The following is a 21,367-nucleotide window of genomic DNA, read 5'->3' as shown; positions in this document are numbered from 1 at the left end:
TGTTGTCCCCCACCTTGACCTTGGAGGTAAGATTCAGTTGACCAGGACAAAAACACAGCAGACTCTGTTGTATTAGAAAAATTGCATTATTTAGGGATTTCCCAAATTTGTTGCCTTGAAATGTTAATCATTATACATGGTTGAAAGTACTAAAGAAAACTAGTGACTGGATTGAGGGATGTGAAAATTCGCTGGGCTGATTTTCAAAAGCTTGTTTGCCACAAGACTTTTTAAAACCTCCTTCATCAGACAGGTGTGCTTTTGTCTGAGATCCTTGGCTGAACTCGTCTTATTCTGTTTTCCAGAGAAACCATTGGAAGCAAATCCTAAACATGCATCGTACAGAAATACCTTTGGCACTTTTGGTGCTTACGTTTTTGGGCACTTCAGGTAAGTCACTGTAATCAGTCACAAACATACTCCGTTGGTAGTCTAGAGGGAATATCAGAGCTTTGCTTTTTTAGGTGGAGGTGACCACTGAAGATGCTGAATTTTTTTAAATTTGTGATTTAGAATTTTACTTTAGAAAGTTGCCAGCCATTTGGTACCCCTAGCCTAGAGAATAAAAGATTCATAGGAATGGGGTCAAGGAAAGACTCGTATGGGGTCACTGATAAAGAAAAAGTTCAGCTCTGTGAGTTTACACAGAGAGAAGAGGATGTGAACACTTGCATCACGAAACTGTCTGAGCTGAAAATTTGCTTCATGCTGTTTGCAACTGAAGAGATCACAGCCATCTTTACTACTGAGTTTTAGAAAGTTTTGCACACTTAATTTCCGCCCCGGCATGAAGGCAAAGATCCACCTACTTATTTAGGTAATGAAGAAACGAGAATACCTTACAGATCTTAAAGAAAATATTCAAGTTAGAGGGAGCATATAAGAAAGAGATTGGGTGGACCAGGAAGGCAGGCAGAATTTGTATCAGGTGTCAGGTACCCATTTCAATTCATCAGCTGTCACTGCTTGGAGCTCATTCAGAAGGATCCTGAGGCCTGAGCAGGGATCTCTGAAGATGAGTTCCATGATTGATTGACAAGGTCCTCACAGGCTTTGGGAGGAGAAAGCAGGGGCACAATGATTGGTTTGTCGTGATCTACTGAATGGGAGAGGGAAGGCGTGAGCTCATATCCCACACATTGAGAATTACTGATGAAGAGATTACAGTTAGGTCACCGAAGCTTTCAAATAATTCAGGTCCAATATTGGGGAATAGGTACCTAATGGGTCTGTGTATTGCTGAGATCTGAACAGTGCAAAGCTACCCAGATGCTGAAGGAAAGAGGCAGATCTACTTTTCTTGTATGGAAGGACCTGTCCGAACAGGTGAGAGAGACCAAGGTGCCGGAATGTGTGCGTCACATGAAAGGGCCCCTTGCTCTATGGACATACACTGACAACCTTGCCCCCAAGTTACAGTAAAAACATGTTGCAGGCTTCAAAATAGCCATGCGACCTGTGCTGTAAGGAAGCTAAGGTCCCAGCTCTCTGTCCTTTGAGGTGTCTGAAAAGCACCTTTCATGCACGGTTCACTCTAGGCAGATGTGAGTTTTCCACAAGTCGGATTCATTTAGCCCTTGCTGAAGTTAGGTGGCCCTGTTACTGTCCTGACTCAAGACAATTCCAAACGCAGACATCACTGCAGAGAGGTTAGGTCCTCGTGCTCCATTCGGGTAAGATTGGGAGTGTGTGCTGGGCTGTCCCCGCCCTTTGAACTCCATTCATGTCTCTAATCAAAAACCATTTCGAATCAACAAAACCTGCAATGTTAAACATAAGATTAGACCTCTGAAGCCATTCGCTGCCTGGGGAGTGTGAACTTTCAACTGCCGACCGTGCGCCCTGGAGAGAAAGCATCCCAGACCAGGTTCCTTTACGCGATGACCACCTCAAAGAGGAATGAGTGCCTATGTCTGTACAAATTCGGGGGTTCATAGAAGCTTGTTAAAGATTGGCTCAAACCTGGAGGTCACCCAGACAGTCAACACTGTTAGAATGGATAAATAAATTGTCAAATACTAACACAATTGGATACCACATAACTATGAAAAAAAAGAACAAATCACCGCTACATGCAGCAACATGGATTCCCAACCTAGACAAACAGATGCATCAGTGGTCCAGACCAAAGGAGCGTGTAACGTATGATTTTTGTACTCTGTTATACGCATATTATGCCTCTAAAACAGGAAAATAAATTAAGTTCTTAATGAAGTACCGTGCTTTGGGGTGTCAGTGAAAACTAACACCCGCATTTACACATGTATCACACTTTCTAAGTTCAAGTCCTGAACTGTAAGATAGAGATTTCGTAACAACCACCAGACTCATTAACTCTTACGCTTCGAGGTAGGTTTGACATCCATGTTTTCAAAGAATTGCTTCTCCCGTTGGAGCCACTTCCTTTTTACCTTGTGGTTAACAACACTGAATTAAAACCAGACGGTTGCTTTGCAAAATAAACCCCAACCATAGAGAAGGCACGATCTCCATGCCCCCTGAGAACTGCTCTGCCCAGCGTAAGGGTTCTCATTCTCATTCTCAAAATGCAGTCAAAGGAAGCTGCCGGAGGACAGGATACAGGGAAGGTCCACTCATGGTGACTTTGAGCTGTTGGAAGTGAAGGAGGAGGCAGGTGGTGACCCTGTGTAACCAGAAGGATCAGAGAAAAGTCCAAAGCCAGAGTTACCTGGGTTAGTTGAGAAAGAAGGAAGTGGGGAGAGAGAGAAAGAGATCAGAAAGGGGAAGTGACAGGTCCCCCGATTTGGAGTGAATCAATATGAATTTTTCATCAGTGTGAATTATATGAATGAATTCTTGATCACGCACATGGTAAGCTTGAGGGGTGCTGGACCTACACACGCATAGATGTACCGTTAACCATCCCCACATCTGCCTGGGGAGTGGCCAGGGAGACCAATTGAGAACGAGACCCATGAGACTTCTGATGATGCAGATGAAAAACTGAGGTCTCGAGGTTTCTTTTTTTTTTTTTCCCGTGGAGACTCCTCACTAGGGACGTTTTGGTGTAGGTGTGGCAACACTGTGACTCTGGTGGCTTTCCTTGAGAGGAAGATGTGATGTGGAACATTTTCTTTTAGAAGATTACAGTGCATTTATCTGTCTTCTAGCTTTGATAGGTTGTTATGTTTTGAAAGTGCCTCTGTGTTAGAAAGATTGACTGTTTCTTAGAGTTAGAAAGACAGACCCTAAAATAAAAGAACCCACAGAACTGAGACATTGCGATTTCTCAGGATGTCCTTACCAACCTGCTTCTTCACTTGGTGCATTAGGGAGGAAATTCACCTTTGTCACGCTGGGTTTGTTTTTTTTCTTGCACTTTGCTAATCTTTAGAAGGAACCTGTACTTCACGTCTGCACATTACTGCCTTCGAAGGGGAACCTTTCTATCTGAAATACTGCTCCTTTTCATCTGAGCGTGAGAACAAAACCACCGCCATAAAATGGTACAAAAATGAATCACATGGACTTGTTGAGCTGAACTCAAGTAGTTCACCCAGAATTATTCTGCATGATTATGTTTTGGAGTTTTGGCCCATTGAGCTGAATGACAGTGGATCGTACTCTTTCCGAATGGGGTGAGTACACCTTCTTGTTAGTATGTTTCACTACTGGACTTCGTTCAACAAATCAAGTCTCCACTAATTGGAAGGGTCAGATAATCCATGTGTTTTAGTCTCCTTACCCTTCCTACAACAGGAAATAAATACTTCATTGTTGAAAAATTAACTTAAACACTGCCCTTGTGTTTATGTTCTCAGTGATCCCAATGAAAGGAGATTACCTTAATATAATTTACGTTTAGGCGATCCTGGACAAAGATAAGTGAGGATTGAATGAAATTCATTTAAAAACTCAGCTGCTTCTGTTGTCTAGAGTCATGGTCAAAGGAAATTAATGGCTAGGGCTTCACAATGTTATAAACATGTAGTGAAAGGGATCAGTGTCAGCTTCGAGGGTGGTAACTTCAAGCTAGGGTGGTGGTTGGAATTGGTGTAGACAATTCCTAGCCCAGTTTCCAGGGCTTTGCTGAGAGCAGGTGGCAGTGCTGGTGAAGGGTACGTGTGTTTGTTAGCCCATCACAAACCTACAGCCGGGGACAGTGAGGGGGGCTTTGCACGGCCTTTTCAGGACATAACCCTAGATTCTTCCAGGATATTCACAGTCAAGAATCCTAAGTTCTGTGAAATGGTGGCAACAACTGAATCGTGTCAATGACTCTTACTGACCTTGGTTCTCTTCTTTATATTTTATTTGGTGAGATGAGGTAGGAGTAACTGTTGACAAGAAACCTTCTATGTGATGGACTATTAGCGAGAACACTGATGACACAGTGTTTATCTGGTACGTTTGTGATGTGTACGAATGTATGTATTTCTATAGACGTCTGAGACTCACCTGTAGAAAACAGCTCAGGGCCAGGTGAGGGGTGATGGTGAGCTGTCAGACATGGGAGTGAGTCCCGAGTGTTATCCATGGTGCCACTGAGAGCGCAGTGAGATAGCACAGTGAAACTTTGATATCACTCTTGTGGTTTTGCACAAATGAGATCATCTGGGTTTGTTTTTAGACATAGAAACTCCCAGGAGTCAGAGAGACATTCGAAAATTCTTTTCCTTTAACCAGTGAATTTTATGTGAACTTTTAAGAGGGATGATTCCAGAAATGGGTCACCACTGGGTTTTTTCGCACTGAGGAGGAATGTGCACTCACAGCTGGTGCGGAGGAAGCACGTCTCCCTCGTCCTGACTGAAGAAAGGCGTGAGTTACGTGCATAGACTGTTCTGGGCAGAAAGAGCAGATGGAAGGCAAGCGCTGGTTATCTCTGAAGGTCCCTGGGAGACAGGTGGGGCTGGGGGGCATGAACTGTCCTTCTGTTATGGGAGGTGGAGAGCGCAGCCTGGATTGGGGAGAATAAGGGGAGTCCTCAGGTGGAGGTAGGATGTCGGGGAGGCACGGACGGACCAGGAGGAGGACAGGGACGGCGGGGAGGCTCACAGCGCTGTGTGATGAGCGCTGAAGGTGACGGAGGCTGACAACTAACATGAGACTGCGGTGATGGTGGGAGCAGCAGCCTTGACAGCGGTTTCGAAAACAAATGCGAGCCTTCATGGGAGTGAGTGAGTTGTTCTGGATGCCTGAGAGCATTGAAGATAGAAGCTTTTCAAGTACAGTGCAGCTGGTGAACAGTGTCTTGTGTTTGCACAGAGGGGTGTGTGTGTGTGTGTCCATGTGTATATGGTGTGTATGTGTTATGTGTCTGTGTGTGCATGTGTTCATGTATGTGTACATGTATGTATGGTGTGTATGTGTCCATGTGTGTGTACATGTGTGTACGTGTGTTCGTGTGTGTGTGTGTGTGTGTGTTTGTGCATCATTTGGGTGAGTGAGTCTTTGTAGTTTTGTGTGGGATTCATCAACGACCAGACCCTCCTCCTGGACGCCTTCCATTAGAAGTGTCATCCTATAATTCTTCAGGAATCCTCTACTGATAATCAAATGCCTTTGGAGACTGATGCTTTAAACCTGCAGTGACAATCACTTTGTCAGCAAATTTGTGTGGAAGTACAGTATTGTGCAAAGCACTCTTGGCCTTGAGGGCCAAACAGACGTGCATTTGCATCTGGTCCTTATTGTGAGCTGGGTGTGCGACCTTGGGAGAGTCATTTAACCTTGCCTGAAGATTAGCTTTCATATGGCATTTTTCTTTCTCTTTCTGGTGCACTTCACTTATGTTTCTATTTCTCATCAGAAGGAACTACAATGAAATGTATTCAAACTGACTTTTGCTCAGTGAGGCACTTCGGGGCCTAAAACAACTACTCGGAGGGCGGCCACTCCAGACGGTTTACTCATCTAGTAAGAGGACTGGAACAAAGCACCATGAGAAATATAAAACCTGGTGCATATATACAAACTCTTGGAAAACACTGTAGCCCTCATGAAACCACCTCCACTCCCCCATCCTGGGTTAAGAGTCTTTGAACCTGACCGTCTCTAAAAATCGTTGATGTTTTAAACGTTGTTATCTTAAAATGTACATTATATATGGTCTGGTGGAGGCTTGTGTGTGTATGTACTTGTGTCTGTGTGTGAGTGTGTGTTGAGGACACCTCAGGTTTTTTTCATTCACTGCCCCCTGCTCACCTCCCATGACAGTTGTTAATTTTTTTTGCTGCCCTGAACCTAAAAGGAGCAGAACGGGATTTGGGCATCAATGAATGAGTCTCCTTACACAAAAATAAGGGAAATTTTTCACCGAATTGGTTACTAAAAGCTGGTATTTGCAAAGTCTCTGTATTCATCATAAAATATTTTTAAACCTTTATTTCCTAGGAATGATACTCACGACTGGAAATTAAATGTCGTTGGAAGAGGTAAACACAGCTGTTTTACTGAGAAACTAGTAATTAGTAAAGTTGTGGAAGTTAAGAAATCTTTGCACGTAGCTTGCGAACATAGTTACTATCAAAAACCGGTCAACAGAACGCTGTATAAGGTAATGTCTTTACATTTTTTAACTTACGACTTGATAGAAAAGACAAAATTCCAAAATGAGGGTCTGATGGCTGTGGAGCATTTTGGTCTCACGACATGCAAGCTGTGAACCCACGCAGCTCAGGTGGCCGCGTGGCCCACCCCACCCCGCATGGGGCGCAGCTTCCGCGCACGGCAGGTGTTCAATAAATGATAACGGCTTCCTCTCCCTTCCTTCGTTTTCCTTCCCTTTCAGGAAATTAATTTTTAGGAATGCTAGTTCATTTCCTCCTGCCACATATACTTAACATTTTAATTTCTATAGTGTGTTTGTTTCCTGAATATATATGAGTTTATGAAATTGGAAGATGAAAAAATGAATAATGAAGACAGCAGAGACCACTAAGCTGGAGGCTGGGGGTTCTTCTGTGTCAACATCTACCTTTAAAAAGTGGTGGTTTTCCTTTATCCACTAAAAATTATACTGTGACTATATCCCCACGTCTTTAAATATTCTCCTAAACATGAGATTCCGTTGTTTATACACTTGTATTGAATTGATTCCATTGTTATACACTTGTATCTAATTGATTCTGTTGTGTATATACTTGTATCTAACTGATTCCCTGTTATTGGACATTTGTTAGTTTCCTGCTTTTCAATATTATTTATAAGAGTAAAATAAATATCATTCTCCTAAGCCTTAGGGTGCATTATGATTTTATCTTTTAACCAAATCCATAAAAGTAGGATTGTTAGGTAAAAGGCAATGAGCATGTTTATAGCTTTGGATTTACACTGACAAACTGTTCTCCAGGGAGCGATACCAGTTGAAAATCCTTTTTTTTTTTTCATACCAGTACCATACAAGGATGAATACTTCAAAAAAATTTAAAAATCTGACATTCAAAATTTCTGTAACTCTGTTTCCCCATTTCTCTTCTCAATAATAAGTTAAACATTTTTATGTATTTATTGCATCCTAGTATTACTTCTTTTGTGAATTGTCTGTTTTCTTCAGTTGGTTTCTATGTGTTGAGTTGTCAAGTGTGTTTAGATAACACTATGGAAATTATGTATACACAAGTTGTATTTGCACTCACGTGTGCAATACATAATATACATATGCTTACACACACATACAAGACACAAATTATGTTATTTCTATAGAAAATGTAACTCTGTTATGGAAACTCTACAGAGCTGTGAGAGAGGGTGGTCTGAACAGAAGACCTTGAGAAAGTTCAAGCTACTGACGGTGATTTCTTAGAAACCTTTGTTTGTACCTTTTGCTCGAACACTGTTTACTTGTGATTGGTCAAGGAGAGCTCTTACCCAAAATGTTCTCCAAACATCTGTGTCAGTCCTGAGCTGACTCTATTTCCTGTCAATGTGCGAATGTTTCACAGTACCTATAAATTTGTGAGGATCAGGGTACCAAGTTTTAAGAAATTCCTATATGCAGATATTTAAATTTAGAAAATGAGACGCATCAAGCATGTTTTTAGCTGGAAAATTAAGAGGAGCAAGGAAGCTATATCAGTAAACAATTGATTGGAATTAAAAATAAAGATATTTTTAGATGCCTTGGTCTTGACATTTTTAACATGCCTTGGAAAAACTAAGTCTGGGTCCAGAACATTTTGGTGTGTACAATTTTGTGGGCAGTAGGCGCTCCTTGGTTGATATTTACAGGAACAGGGTCACATGGTCGAGGCTGGCAGTTTAGTCAAGGTGAACAAACTTTGCTTCAGAACCTATCTGTGGGTCCCTGATGGCTGGATTGAAGAAGGTGGCTTTTTCGTTATGATTGATTCCTGTAAATGTGGAAGTTTGTCTTAGGGAGACATGTTTGTGTGTGCCTACACATTGGAGTATTCTCGATGCATTTCTTGTCAGTCCACTGTCGTCTGGTGGAGGACATCAAGGGAGTGGGTGGTCTGCCAGCTCTCTGAGTAATTCTGGTCCCACCCCCACCACCCACTCCCAGGATGGGTGGTCCCGAATACATGGAATTAGGCTCAAAGTGGTAAGAAATAGAGCTGTGTGGGAAGTTTTGACCCATGCAGGAATTTTTTTTGTTGTAGTGATTTTTTTCTCTCCCTCCTCCTCCTCCTCCTCCCTCTCTTTGTGTGAATAAGAGAGAGATTAAAAGAAAATGACGAAGGCAGCAACAGCGCTCCCCACGCTCCACTTCCCAGCATGTGTTAATAATGGTGACGCTAATTCCAGTAACAGGACTGTGTTTCATTGTCCCAGGAGAGGTGGTGCCAAGTCACTGGGACAGTCACTCAGAAACTGCTAGTGTTCAGTGTTTCCCACTTTCTTTAAAGATCTTTCACTTTAAAAATTTGAATTCTTGTAATACAATATTGCTTTTATTTAAACTATTTTACCTTGTTTTTTTAAAACACAGGACTGTCAAAAGATAGAGAACAGTAAAAACCCATTTTCAAAGAATGCAGAGTTTGAAGACCAAGGATACTATACCTGCATGTTTTTCCTCCGTCACAATGGGAAACTATTTAACGTCACCAAAACCTTCAATATAACAATAGTTGGAGGTAAGAGAAATTTTAGAATTGGGACGAAACAAACGCATCTTAATAAAATGGGATCTCTTCTTTCTTCTAAAGCAGTATGAGAAGCCAGAGGCAACTTAGTGGGAGTTATAACCACATTACTTGTTCAAATATAAGGGTCAGAATCTTTGGCATCATCCACCACGCTGAATAATGTTGAGGGGGATCTAGAAATGAAAGTTTATCTAGGTGATCCTCCCATGCGTCAGCTCTCTTATTTGGTATTTGAACAAATTATGGAATCTTTTGTTATTAAGCATATGCTCACAGTCAACAAATATTTATTGATGGGTGTCTGTATTTAATAAACTGTACTGAGTGTTGGGAGGTAAGGGAAACAGGGAAATAGGAGATGTAATGAGTAGTATAGTGTTCTCAGAAATTTGAATACAGTCAGGAGAGGGGATAAGCCAGGTGGCAGCACCATAGTGTATGAAACTGGAGTCGTCTGTGAGGTGCTAAGGGTGCAGACTTAGAACAGACGCAGGATGCCCTGAGCTGGTTCTTGGAGGCTGAGTGTGATGGATGGGCAGGTAAGGCGCGCAGGTGTGGCGGTGGAAAGGGGCCGTATGTTTTGGGATGATGACTTAGTCTGGTTGATCATGAACCCAGACCATATCTAATGGAAAAACTGAAGCCTGCATTTTAGGGTAACAGAGATCTTAGAAATAATTTAATTAAACCCCATACCGTGAAGATCTCCTTCATATGGCTCAGCCAATACTGGATCATTCAGTCTTTCCTCGGGAACTACCATGGAAATTACTAACTCACACGATAGCTGGGACCAGGCTTTCGTGCCTGATTGTGGAGAAGTCTTCTGCTCCCATTGAGTCCAGCTATGCCTTCTTGTTGGTCCCACTCCCTGGTTTGCGTTTGCCTCCAGTAACTCCACAGATCAAGTCTGGTCCCTTCTGAAATGACCGCTCCTCTGAGTATCTGAGGACAGGTGGCTTGTCCACCCTTCACGTTCTTTCCCATCCTCCGGGAAAGTGTACCCTCCTGCAGTGACTCGTTCATCAGCATTGTGGGCTCATGGTTCCCAGAGATCCTTTATTTTAGCATCATTTTCCCTCTTCTTTCCAACTGCCTTACGGTTCTGGAGGTCAGAAGTCTGAAGTGAATTCACTGGGCTAAAGTTGAGGTTTCAGTAGGATTGCATTCCTTCTGGAGTTTCTGGAGGAGAACAGATTTCCTTGCCTTTTCCAACTTGTAGCTCTGTTATTACCATCCCCCGTTGCCGCCCCCCCAGGCCCCCTACTGCCCCACGTGCTAGTCTTCTGTCTTAACCACCCATCTTATTTTCCTTGTCTTCTTGGGGAACGCCACCTGTAACTTTCAGGACTCACCAAACGTCCCTCCTCCTCTGCTCTTGTTCTTACTTCTGGCTGCTGTTGGAATCAGATGGCATGCCCATTTCTGTCCCTAGACTGTGGAGCTCCTGGAAAGAAGGGATTCAACTTCCTCACCTTGACATCTCCCATACTTACGGCCAGCACTTGGCACTTGGCCCTTAGTAGGTGCTCATTACATGTCTGCTGAGTGAAGTACAGGCTTACCTCATTTTATTGTGCTTTGCAGATATTGCCTGTTTTTTTAAAAAATGGAAGTCTTGTGGCGACCCAGTGTTGAGCAATTTGCTCTATCAGCACCACTTTTCCAACAGTATTATTTTAAAATTGAGATATGTACATTGTTTTTTAGACATCATGCACACTTAATAGACTACCATATAGTGTAAACATAACTTTTATATGTCCTGGGAAACCAAAAAATCTGTGTGACTCACTTTATTGCGATGCTCGCTTTTATTGTGGTGGCCTGGACGGAACCCACGATACCTTCAAGGTGTGCCCGCGCTGAGACAGTGACAGTTTCTTCAGTCCTGCTTCATTCAACAAGGAATCTAGACTCTTCACCTTCGGGTTTGGTGAAGTTTGCCACCATTCTCTTATAATGTAGAGCTTAGAGTTGACGTTGGTAATCAGGAGGTGTCACGACCCCTGCTGAGGACAGCGGGACTCTGAGCGGCCACCTTGTCTGTGTTCAGCTGTGGTCATGGGTGCAACCCTCTCAGCTGTCGCGGGGTGAGCACTGCGCCTTGGACCACAGTCCACTCCATCCCAGCTGGCCTCCACCATTGTCCTCATCTCACGCTCTGGCTGATCTGCTGATGTCTCCTCCTACAGCTGACAGTCTCTGTGCCATTTTGATTCCGTGACAGCAGCTTCATAGGTAGACCTGGCATTCCAGGGGTGCACGCTGAGGTGTTTTCTTTCTTCTGTTACCTTAAATAGAACCGTGCCCTTCACTTTACACGAGTTTTGCAAACCCAGTGCTGCTCTGGTTCTCAGCATACACTTCCAGTTCTGGTACCCGGCATCCTCTCTTTAAGTTGTCCTTTCCTAGTGATGATCTTTTTACCACCTCTTCCCAAGACTCCCACCAACTTCTTGAGAAAAACGATTGATGAAGAGAAACACAGTTAGTAGAAATTTTCTCCATTACCCCAAACCACCTCCTGTCCCCTCATCCTGGGACCAACCCCTGCTCCTCAGTGCTCTCAGACCTCAGGGTTGGTTCTTTCTTTGGAGGCAGCCCAGCTCCTCCTGCCTGTGTGAATTCCAGGCTTGCTCAGAGGAGAGTCTCACCCTGGGGGAGCCTGGGAGGGCGTGGGTGCTGAGGGAGAGCCCCGAGTCCCCTTTTCCCCTCATGACCAGGCACTGTGCTTGCTGGGAGCCCCATGAGGGCTGCTCTGGACCTTACTGGCAAATGCCCCAGAAGCATGGATGTACTAGAAGGGAGAATCCAGGTGATGAAGAAAGTTTCCGATGCTGATAGAAGGAGCAAGAACGTGACTGTGTGGCGAGTAAACATGGGACTGCAGGGCTCTCAGGGTTCTGCACGTATTAGCCTCCTAGGTGGTGGGACAGCCCTCTGTGGGAGGCTGCCGGGGGCTGCTCACCTCCTAAGCTTTGCCAGATGGGGCTGAGATGGAGAATATTTATGTGCCCCTGGTCGAGGTTAGAAGTCACTTAGGAACAGAAGCAGAACTGAGCTCACAGGTGTGGACATCAAGCGGGGCTGGGGCTAGGGTGCGGCAAGTGAGGTTTTCAGGGCACAGAAGTGAAGGGGCGTCTCCTCTCACTGTCCTGCCAGGGGACGGTCTCCAGAGGCACCTGGGAGTGAGTGCCTTGCCTACTCAACCCAGGTCTTGACCTTGTACCCAATAAATCCATCATGAGGAGCTGAGGGCGGGTGGAAGGAAGAAAGGAAAGCAGAAAGGTGATTGATTCCCAGTGACTTTGCGTCTCCTGAGTCCTGCAAGTTTGGTTGCGCCCCTGGATGAACGTCATCTTCTGGCTTTTAGCTGCGGTGAGCAGAAGCCACAGACTGGCATTGAGGGAAGACCGAGTTCAGTGTGCTTTCTCCAACTAGGTGAGCTTTGAGTCGATGGACAATGAAACAACGAACAGTATTAGCTGCAACCATTATTTAATGAAAATATGATAAAGTAATAAGTGTAACAGGATGATTGTTAGAATTTTGGTCACATGGTATTATAAGTGTATTTACAACAAATGTTTTTGTCTTCGCAAAGCTCGATGCAACACTAATGCATTTTTCTTTCTTTCTTTCTTTTTTTCACTTTTAGATCGCAATAATATAATTCCAGTTCTTCATGGACCAAAGCTTACCCATGTTAAAGTGGAATTAGGTATATTTTGACATACGTATATTTTGCATATATGAAGGTGTAACTGAGTTTTCCAAGGTTAAATCTGGTTTCTTAATGATCAACATTATGTAACATATTCCATGTTTACTGAAGAACATTTCAAGAGCAGGAAAACCCTGTCATTGTTTGTTGCTATTTTTAGCAATAATGAAAATTAACAGTCTGTTCAAAAGATTATGGAAGTGCCCGTGATTTGTAGACTTGTGGTTTTAGTCACTTTGTATGTGACTTTAATAGCATCTGTGGGCATTTTTAATTACAAAAACTCATTAGAAATACTCTGGAGAAATGATTCAGACTTAATGTGTGGTTTGAATATTTGATTAATGAATTCACTTTGAATTAATTGACTGTACATTTAAGGTTTGTCTAGACAAGTCTTGCTGAATCAATATGTCCCAGCTGCATAATTTCTTTCAAAAGAGAAAGGAAGGAAGGAAAAGAATAAATTCACAGATGCTAACCCAAGTATTGTATTAGGCGACAGAAGAATGCTATTTTATTAAATCCTCCAAGCAGCTCTGAGGGGTACTGTTCCCATTTTGTGGATGAAGTGACTGAAGCTCAGAAAGGTTAAGTTAATTCTCTGAAGTCAAACCATTGGAAAGTGGCAGAGCTGCGATTCAGGTCTCTTGAACTGTTTGCTGTTGATTATTGTTTGAACTTGTTGATCGTTTCCAAAGCCCACAGCCCTTGACCACAGCTGGTCACGGTCATGTGCATGGCCACATATGCCCAGTGTAACTCGGACACTTTGCCATTTGTATTTGTGGTTTGTCTGTTTCGTATGTTTATTGATGTCTGAACTTATATTTATTATTATTTTTCTTCTCATTTTGGGCTTAATTTCCGCCTCATTCTTCTTCTGTTGACATGGAGAGTTAGAGAATCAGTTTCAATTATCCTCTCTTGTAGTATGGGCATTTTAAGATCTAAATTTCCCTCTGATCACTACTTTCGCTGTTCCCAACAAAACTGGTACGCCATATCCTCATAGTACTTCAGTTCAAAATATTAAACAAACCTCCCTTGTGATTTATTCTTTCATCTATGGATTACTTATGCGTCTTAATTTCCAAATATTTGAAGGATTTTCTAGCTATTTTTCTGATATCGATGTCCAGTTTAGTTTCATTATGGTCCAAAATAATACACTGAACAGCTATTTTTAAAATGTGTAATAACTTGCTTAAGGATCAGACTGTGGTGTATCTGGATGAATGTTCCAAGTACCTTTGAAACAAATGTGTATTCTGCAGATTTTGGGTTTATCATTCTATAAATGTCAGTTAGGTGAAGTTGGTTAATGGTATTGTTCAGATCATCAATATCCTTTCTCGTCTTCTGTGTGATTTCCCTGTTGCCAAGAGAGATGTTGGTACCTCCAGCGATGATGGTCAATTTGTCTGTATATCCTTTAGCTCTGTCTATTTTTGCTTTGCATATATTGAGGGTATCTTATGGGCACATATGAATTGATGCCTCTTGAACTGACACGTTAACATTGTGAAATTTCTCTCTTTATCTGTCATCATACATCTTTCTGTAATGCCTGCTCTCTCTCACATCCAAGAGACACGTCAGTTGTCTGCGGTTTGGGATTGGCATGCTTTATCCTTTCTCACACCCTTTTACTTTTAACATTTATTTGTCTTTATACATAACATGTGTCTCACACAAGCTGCCTGTGTTTGGATCGTTTGTGAAATCCAGTCTGTGTGGTGTCTGGTCCATTTACATTGAATGGCTTGCTAATACGGTTGGTGTGCGGCCTCTCATCTCGCTGTTTCCAGTTGTCTTATGGGATATTTGTTCCTTTTATTCTCCTTTCCTTTTAGATTAATGAAGTATTTCTCTTTATTTAATCTGCTTTGCGTACCTTTTGGTTATGCCATGTTGTATTCCTCGTACCAGCTCTCCTAAAGATGATAACGTCTCTCCTCGTCTTCCTACAGCAGGACAAATGCACTTCTTAGTACGCTGACCATTTCACAAACACGTGAGAACCTTACAACAGGTCATTTCATCCATCCTCTTTGCTCACTTAATGCTATTGTTTTATGTATTTCTGTCCTCCACATGTGTCATAAAACTCACAAGAAATTGGCATTGTCATTGCTTTAAACAACCAAAATTATTATATATATATATACCCAAATGTTTGTCCTTTCTTGCACTGTTCATTTGTAGATGTATGTCCTTGCTTTAATCTGGGATAATTTTTCCTGAGAGTCAAAAATTCCCTTTGGTATTTCTTCTACTATGGCTATGCTGGCAATAAATTCTTTCAGAGATTGCTTACATGAAAGTATCTTTATTTACCTCCAATTTTGAAGATTTTTTTCAATAATTTCAGTAATTCTAGGTTGGCAGTTTTTTTCCTGTGCTTTAAAGATGCCCTTCTGTTTTTTGCTGGTTTCCATAGTTTTTATCCATTTTTTCCCCTAGAAATTGCAGTGGGTGTGTTAGCCTGACTCTGCCTATTAAGTTAGATGTTGTAAAGAAAATCGACTGGCCACCCTAAGTTTTAATAATTGATTTAGACATAAACGTTTCAAAAGAAGCCAATTCATGTTTTGGTGATAACTTGTAATTACAACCTAATTTCTCTGCTTTATAAGTTTTTTTTAATTTAAAAATAAGTCATCTTTTTGAGATGCAGCACTATATTAACATTATATATTAGGATAATATATATTGACTATATTAATCCTAACCTTCGGGAAACCTGAGTTTCTAAAATCACAACATTGGTTGTCAACTTTTACCTAGGAAAAGACATACAGCTCAACTGCTCTGCTTTGATGAATGAAAAGGATAAGATTTATTGGAACAACTGGAAAGAAAATGAAAACGACCCTAATATACATGAAGAAGAAGGGCAGAGAATCCGGTATGGCTGTGCATCGTGTGCATGATGCTAGACAAAAATCACACTGTATCGTGTACACGTGAGATAAATACAACAGACTCCTGAGAGGCCGACAGGATGCTTGAGATGAATTTAACTTATAATCGTGGTTTACATATTTTATAACTATGATTCCTGGACTCTGGGTTGGTGAATTATGCAGAAATGTATTGCTGAGATCTAAACTAGAAAAAGAAGTAAGGCTTTTGAGCATCAGCTTACAAAAGCAGCTTTTGGTCAGTTGGGATCTGATGGAGACGGGGACTTCACCTTAGCGTCTTATAAAAGAGTGATCCCCTGGGGGCACAGTCTTCCGAATTGTGAAAATTGCGTTAAATGCTCTGTGTTTGCTAATGTGCCAGAGAAAAGGCCAGGTGGGGAGACTGGGACACAGCAAGTGACTCCGAGCCCCCTGTGTGCAGCAGGCGTGCCCAGCTGTGTTCCCTGTGTCGCCGTGACCCGTTGGGAGCCCAGGTGTTGCGGCGTACATCATCAGTGCCTTTTCCTGCTGGGGGGGCAGCCCCGGCCGCAGGCGGGCCGTCTGCTGCCGCCGCTGCTCCAGACCCACACACGCGGGGATTTCGGGGATTGGTTTGCTGGGTGTGAGATGTGCTGACGTGGGGCTGCCTCCTGCCCTTTAGAGACAGCCCAGAGCTTCTTTTTAGATCATTCCTTACAGGGAGGAGCTTCCTTCCCTGAGGAATTTTGTCAAATACGGAAAGATCTCCAGAGACTGTTAGGTGTTAAGTGATGCCTTGAGAAAGCGCTGCTGTGTAAATGACCAGGTGTCAGCCCTATGCCATTCGTTGTCGGCAGATTGACGTTGATCATAGTAACTGTGGAGGCATCTTCCTGCCGGAGTCCATTAGTGGGAATTAGAAAGACAGTACGAACAGATAGAAAAAGCAAACAGGGCAGTGGTTAGCCAGATACCTGGGAGGCAGCGCTCATGCAAAAAGTTCCTATATTCTCCTGCTAAGGGATGTTCATGCTTGTTAAAACAGAACATTCTAAGCCTATGGGCCATTTAAATATTTTGGAATGACTCTGGATTATTACTGTCATTTTTAATGTGCTGATCCACTCAGGTTCCAGTGAGTAGGGGTCCTAAGGTGTCTGTCACCTTAGCTGCGCTTTTGAGGGTTTTCCCCTGCTTTTTATATATACATATTCTTGGTCATCATGCTGGAAGCTCTCAATTCTTGCTGACACTTGCCTACAAGTGCCTTACAGTGCGAGGTCTACGCCCTCGCCTGGGACCGGGCGCAGCTGGGTGGCGTGGCTGTCTGGCTGTTGCATCTTATCCTCAGCGTCTGTCCTCCCTGCCCACCCCAGCTTTCTGCATTTTCCCCCCTTCTCCTCTATTTCCCCATCTTCTCATCTATCTCTTGTTAATCTTTGGAGTCACAGAAGACCAGCTCACCAAACTTATCAGAAATGGAGCTTAAGCTAAGCTAAGTCTTAATCACGGGTGCGTGAACGTCTTATGGCGTCCGTTTAGGCTTCCCAGTGGCTTTTTGTGCCTTACTCCTGCATGTCTCATGGATGTTGGATCGCTGATGTTTCTGGGTTGGTAACTGCTGCACAGAATTATGTTCCAAAATGCATTTGAGATAGTTGGATGCCACAGTGGGTACCATGTCCCGGCTGCTAGGGGCATGGCAGGTGAGAGACTGCCCCTGGGCGTGCTGGCTGACCCAGCGCCTTCAGATCCTGTCACCGGCAGGAGGCAGATGTCAGGAGCATTTACCTTGCATCAAGGACAGGACAGCTTGAATTCTTTTAGAAGAGAAAGAGAACCGGCTGCCTCTGGTGGTCTCGGTCATTTTTTGACACTCGCTGAACAGCTGAATTGGTATTTCTCATGTGCCTGGGGGAGGTGTCTGAGAATAGTGTTGTTTTTAAATTTATTTTATTTTTATTTTATTTTATTGAGTTATGGTCAGTTTACAGTGTTGTGTCAATTTCCAGTGCAGAGCTCAGTTTTTCAGTTATACGTGAACATACATATATTCACTGTCGCTTTCTTTTTCACCGTGAGCTACCACAAGATCTTGTATATATTTCCCTGTGCTGTTTAAATGCTGAACAAAATAAGAGGGGTCTTTAGGATTGCGAGGACAAACTTGGTATGAAACTGCATCTGTGCTGAAAGGCTTGCAGTCCTGTCACAATTGATGGAGACTCCACAGTGGGAGGAAGGCTGAGGAGCCAGGACAGCAGAACTAGGGGGAAACGCAGGCACCCCTCAGGGATGTTACATGTGCAGGTCCAGACCACGACAATAAAGCAAATACCACGGTAAAGCATGTCACACAAATTTTTTGGCTTTCCAGCGCATGTAAAAGTGATGTTTACACTATACTGTAGTCTGTTAAGCGGACAATAACAGCATTATGTCTAAAAAAAAAAAGTACATTTCTTAACTAAAAATACTTTGTTACTAAAGAAATGTCAAAGCAATTAGAATAATAACAGCAAAGATAACTGATCACAGACCACCATAACAAATGCAATGATAATGAAAAAAATTGAAATATTAAGAATTACCAAAATGTGGGGGAGGGTGTAGCTCATGTGGTAGAGTGTATGCTTAGCATGTGTGAGGTCCTGGGTTCAATCCCCAGTACCTCCATTTAAAAAAAGAAAGAAAGAAAGAAATTAAAATAATAAGTAAATAAACCTAATTACCTCTCTCCCCTACCCCCCCCAAAAAAAAACTAAAAGAAAAAAACAATGTCAAAAAAAATTACCAACATGTGACTCAGAGACATGAAATGAGCAAATGCTATTGGAAAAATGATGCTGAAAGATCTGCTTGACACAGTTGCCACAAACCTTCAATCTATAAAAAGGGCAATGTCTGCGCAGTGCAGTGAAATGAACTGAATAAAATGATGTCTGCCTGTAATCGAGAGAGAGAATTTTTTTTTTTGTATTTTCAATTTAGCATCACTACCTGCCAGGCATTTTAATATTAGGCAGGTCACAGTGCTGTCCCCAGATGATCTCAGGAGGGCTGAGACCCCCCAGGAAGCAGGGGGTTCCTCATGGCCCACTCTTGAAGAGAGCCCACCAGAAAGGGAAGGTTTCTGGGGGAAGGGAAAGACGACAGAGCACTGTCTTTGTACAGAGGTATTTGCACATCCAAATTCCTGTCTCGTGGGTAATGTTGGCAATGACAGAGCTTGTTGCTAAATCATTTTCCTCTCTTACAGGACTTCAGAAGGCAAATTGCTTGCTTCAAAAGCCCTGATAATTAAGAATATTAATGAAAAAAATCTAAACCGTTCATATAGTTGTTCTGTGGTCGGCAAGGAAGGCATCGACACAAAAAGCTTCATCTTGTTGAAAAAAGGTGTGAGAAGTTTAATTTAATTTTACAATACAATTTTTACCACTTTTTGGAGACCTAGAATGTTACAGCTGAGAGACCCCATCAAAGGTCATCGTGTCCTCATTTTACACACCAGGAGCCCAGCCCCTGCGAGGCGAAGGAGGCACCCGGTGTCGCAGGCATCCCACAGCAGGGCCGGTGCTCAGCCCCCGCTGGAATCCCCTGTGCCCCGATTCCAGGCAGAGAAGGAAAACCTCAACTTTATTCTTTTGTGCTCAGTCAGATTCCACTCCCAGGTAGAAACCAGGGACCCACAGCAAGGAGATAGGTGGAGCTCAGGGACAGATGCTGGCGGGTGTGGGGCACAGGGGAGGGAGTCCTGGCAGCTCTGGCAGAGCCTGAACAACCAGAGGAAGGTCTCCAACTTGGCGTGGGATGAGGCCAGTGGCCCAGGGAGTCGTTGCTGCCTCCACCCTACCTTAGCTGGTCACTGGGCACAGGGCACCCTTGGGTGTGGTCATTCATTCAACAAAAATTAACTGAAGCTTCCCTCCTGGACTTGGCAAGCAGACAGTTGATGGCTCTGATCTGTGGACCCAGTTTTTCTGTGCCCTCCTGATGGAGTGCTCCATCCTCCTCCGAAACAGCACAACCCAAGGCTCAGGGGCAACTCAGAAGTGGCCGTGTCTGGGGCCCAAAAGCCAAACTTTCCAGTTGTTATTACTCATTATTGTTCATTTTCATGCTGGACCATCAATTCCCTGGATGTGCAGGGAAAGGTTAGGATCTGAGAGAGGCAGAGACAGAGACCCACAGACAGACAGAGACAAGCGCGCGCACACACACACACAGAGCAGTGGGGAGAGAGAGAGAGAGGAAGGCTGGGGTGGGGAGAGCTGTGTCTGACTTGGGTGAAAAACTAAAGGAGTGGACGAGAGAGGAGCTAAGGCCAGAGGCCACCCTGTTTAAGTTACCATTTGCAGCTCACCTGGAGCATCTGCTCTAAGGCTGTCACTCTACCACGTGCAGGAATAATAGCGAACATTCTTTATATGTTCTTATACAGCAGACTCTGTGCTGAGCTCTTACCATCACTTAACGTGATCTTCACAACAAACCTTTACAGGAGAAGAAACTGCCCCATGTCGCACAACTAGTAAAGAGATCAAAACTCAGACCTGATTAGCTCTGAAATCTCTGCTCTCACCCTCTGCAGGAATTGTCACAGGTGTCCCCTACCTTATGTGACTGTATGTGCCTCTGTCCAGCCCTTGTGAGGCAGAGGCTTTCAAATCCCTTCTTTTTGTTTGACCCCCTTGCCTTGCCTGGATTTTCCGGTGAGTGCTGGCCGCTAGCCACCTCTCCCCTCCTGGATCGGGGCGTGGCCGCGCTCTCTGTCCTGGAAGCTTCTACCCTGATCGCTTCTCCTTCTGCTGGGCTCGCCAGCATTGCCTGGAGAACAGGCCCTTGCACTCCCCCATCACCCCTGGAGGAGTGTGCGGACCAGCCCGAGAGTGTGTATTCGTGGGGCACAATCACAGCTTTGCAGACCTTTCAAAGACGCAGGAGCCCCAGATCAGGGCATGGCTTTATTTGGAGTTCACTTTTTACATGACTACGCTTGCTTTCTTATGTCCCAGTAGTTAATTTTACTGGAAAGACAATCCCTAAAATGGTGCTAAGATGGCAAGAGCTTTATGCATGTTTACATCTTTACCTAGAAATCCCTCTACCATTAGAATCGACTCTAGGAAAATAATAAAAATAATCAGAAATATATATATATATATATATATATATATATATATATATATAACAGTTTATGCATAGGTTCATGGCAGAATTATGTATATTTGTAAAATAGATTGCAGTTGACCTGAATATTGGGATTTTATGAATTATAACTAAAGATCTAGAGAAATGCTCATAATATAATGTTAAGCAAATAAAGACTGATGAGCATATAATCCCAATGAAGTAAATATTTTCCCTAAAAAAAGAAAACCTATAAGGAAATATAGTGACATGTGGCCATTACCACATCGTGGGAAAGTTATTAAAAATTATTTTATCTTTTATACTCCTCCATGTTATCTCATGTTGTTCATAGTGACCAAAAACTGAATCAATCTAGGAAAGGTAATTTTTTTTCCCTCAAAGAACACTTCTCTATAAAACTATGTTACAATTCTCAGAGCTGAGCATTAGGCACTGTGTTAAACTAATTATGTGTAATATTTCATTGAATCTTCCTCCAAAACAGCAACCCTGTAAGTGAAGGAGAAAGCATGGTTAGCTTC

At 43.1% G+C, this 21,367-nt stretch overlaps 1 protein-coding gene across 4 annotated transcripts in view; it reads left to right on the top strand.

Annotated features, from left to right (window-relative positions):
- IL18R1 (interleukin 18 receptor 1) overlaps positions 1–21,367 on the top strand; it is a 36,541-nt gene that overhangs the window by 5,785 nt on the left and 9,389 nt on the right. For 3 of the 4 annotated variants that reach the window (XM_064481786.1, XM_010991893.3, XM_064481785.1), the window contains exons 2-8: positions 306–390; positions 3,356–3,599; positions 6,358–6,520; positions 8,915–9,062; positions 12,736–12,798; positions 15,592–15,712; positions 18,949–19,088. In XM_064481786.1, coding sequence (XP_064337856.1) covers positions 333–390; positions 3,356–3,599; positions 6,358–6,520; positions 8,915–9,062; positions 12,736–12,798; positions 15,592–15,712; positions 18,949–19,088 — 937 coding nt within the window. In that variant the 5' untranslated portion in view covers positions 306–332. Of the gene's footprint in view, positions 1–305; positions 391–3,355; positions 3,600–6,357; positions 6,521–8,914; positions 9,063–12,390; positions 12,519–12,735; positions 12,799–15,591; positions 15,713–18,948; positions 19,089–21,367 lie in introns of those variants that run through there. The other variant, XM_064481787.1, reaches the window with a different exon arrangement.

Source organism: Camelus dromedarius, chromosome 33 (genome assembly GCF_036321535.1).
Source record: "Camelus dromedarius isolate mCamDro1 chromosome 33, mCamDro1.pat, whole genome shotgun sequence".
In the NCBI taxonomy this organism is placed as follows: Eukaryota; Metazoa; Chordata; class Mammalia; order Artiodactyla; family Camelidae; genus Camelus; species Camelus dromedarius.
The sequence above is the reverse complement of the archived record's forward strand: the minus strand, read 5'-3'. Positions and strand labels throughout refer to the sequence as shown.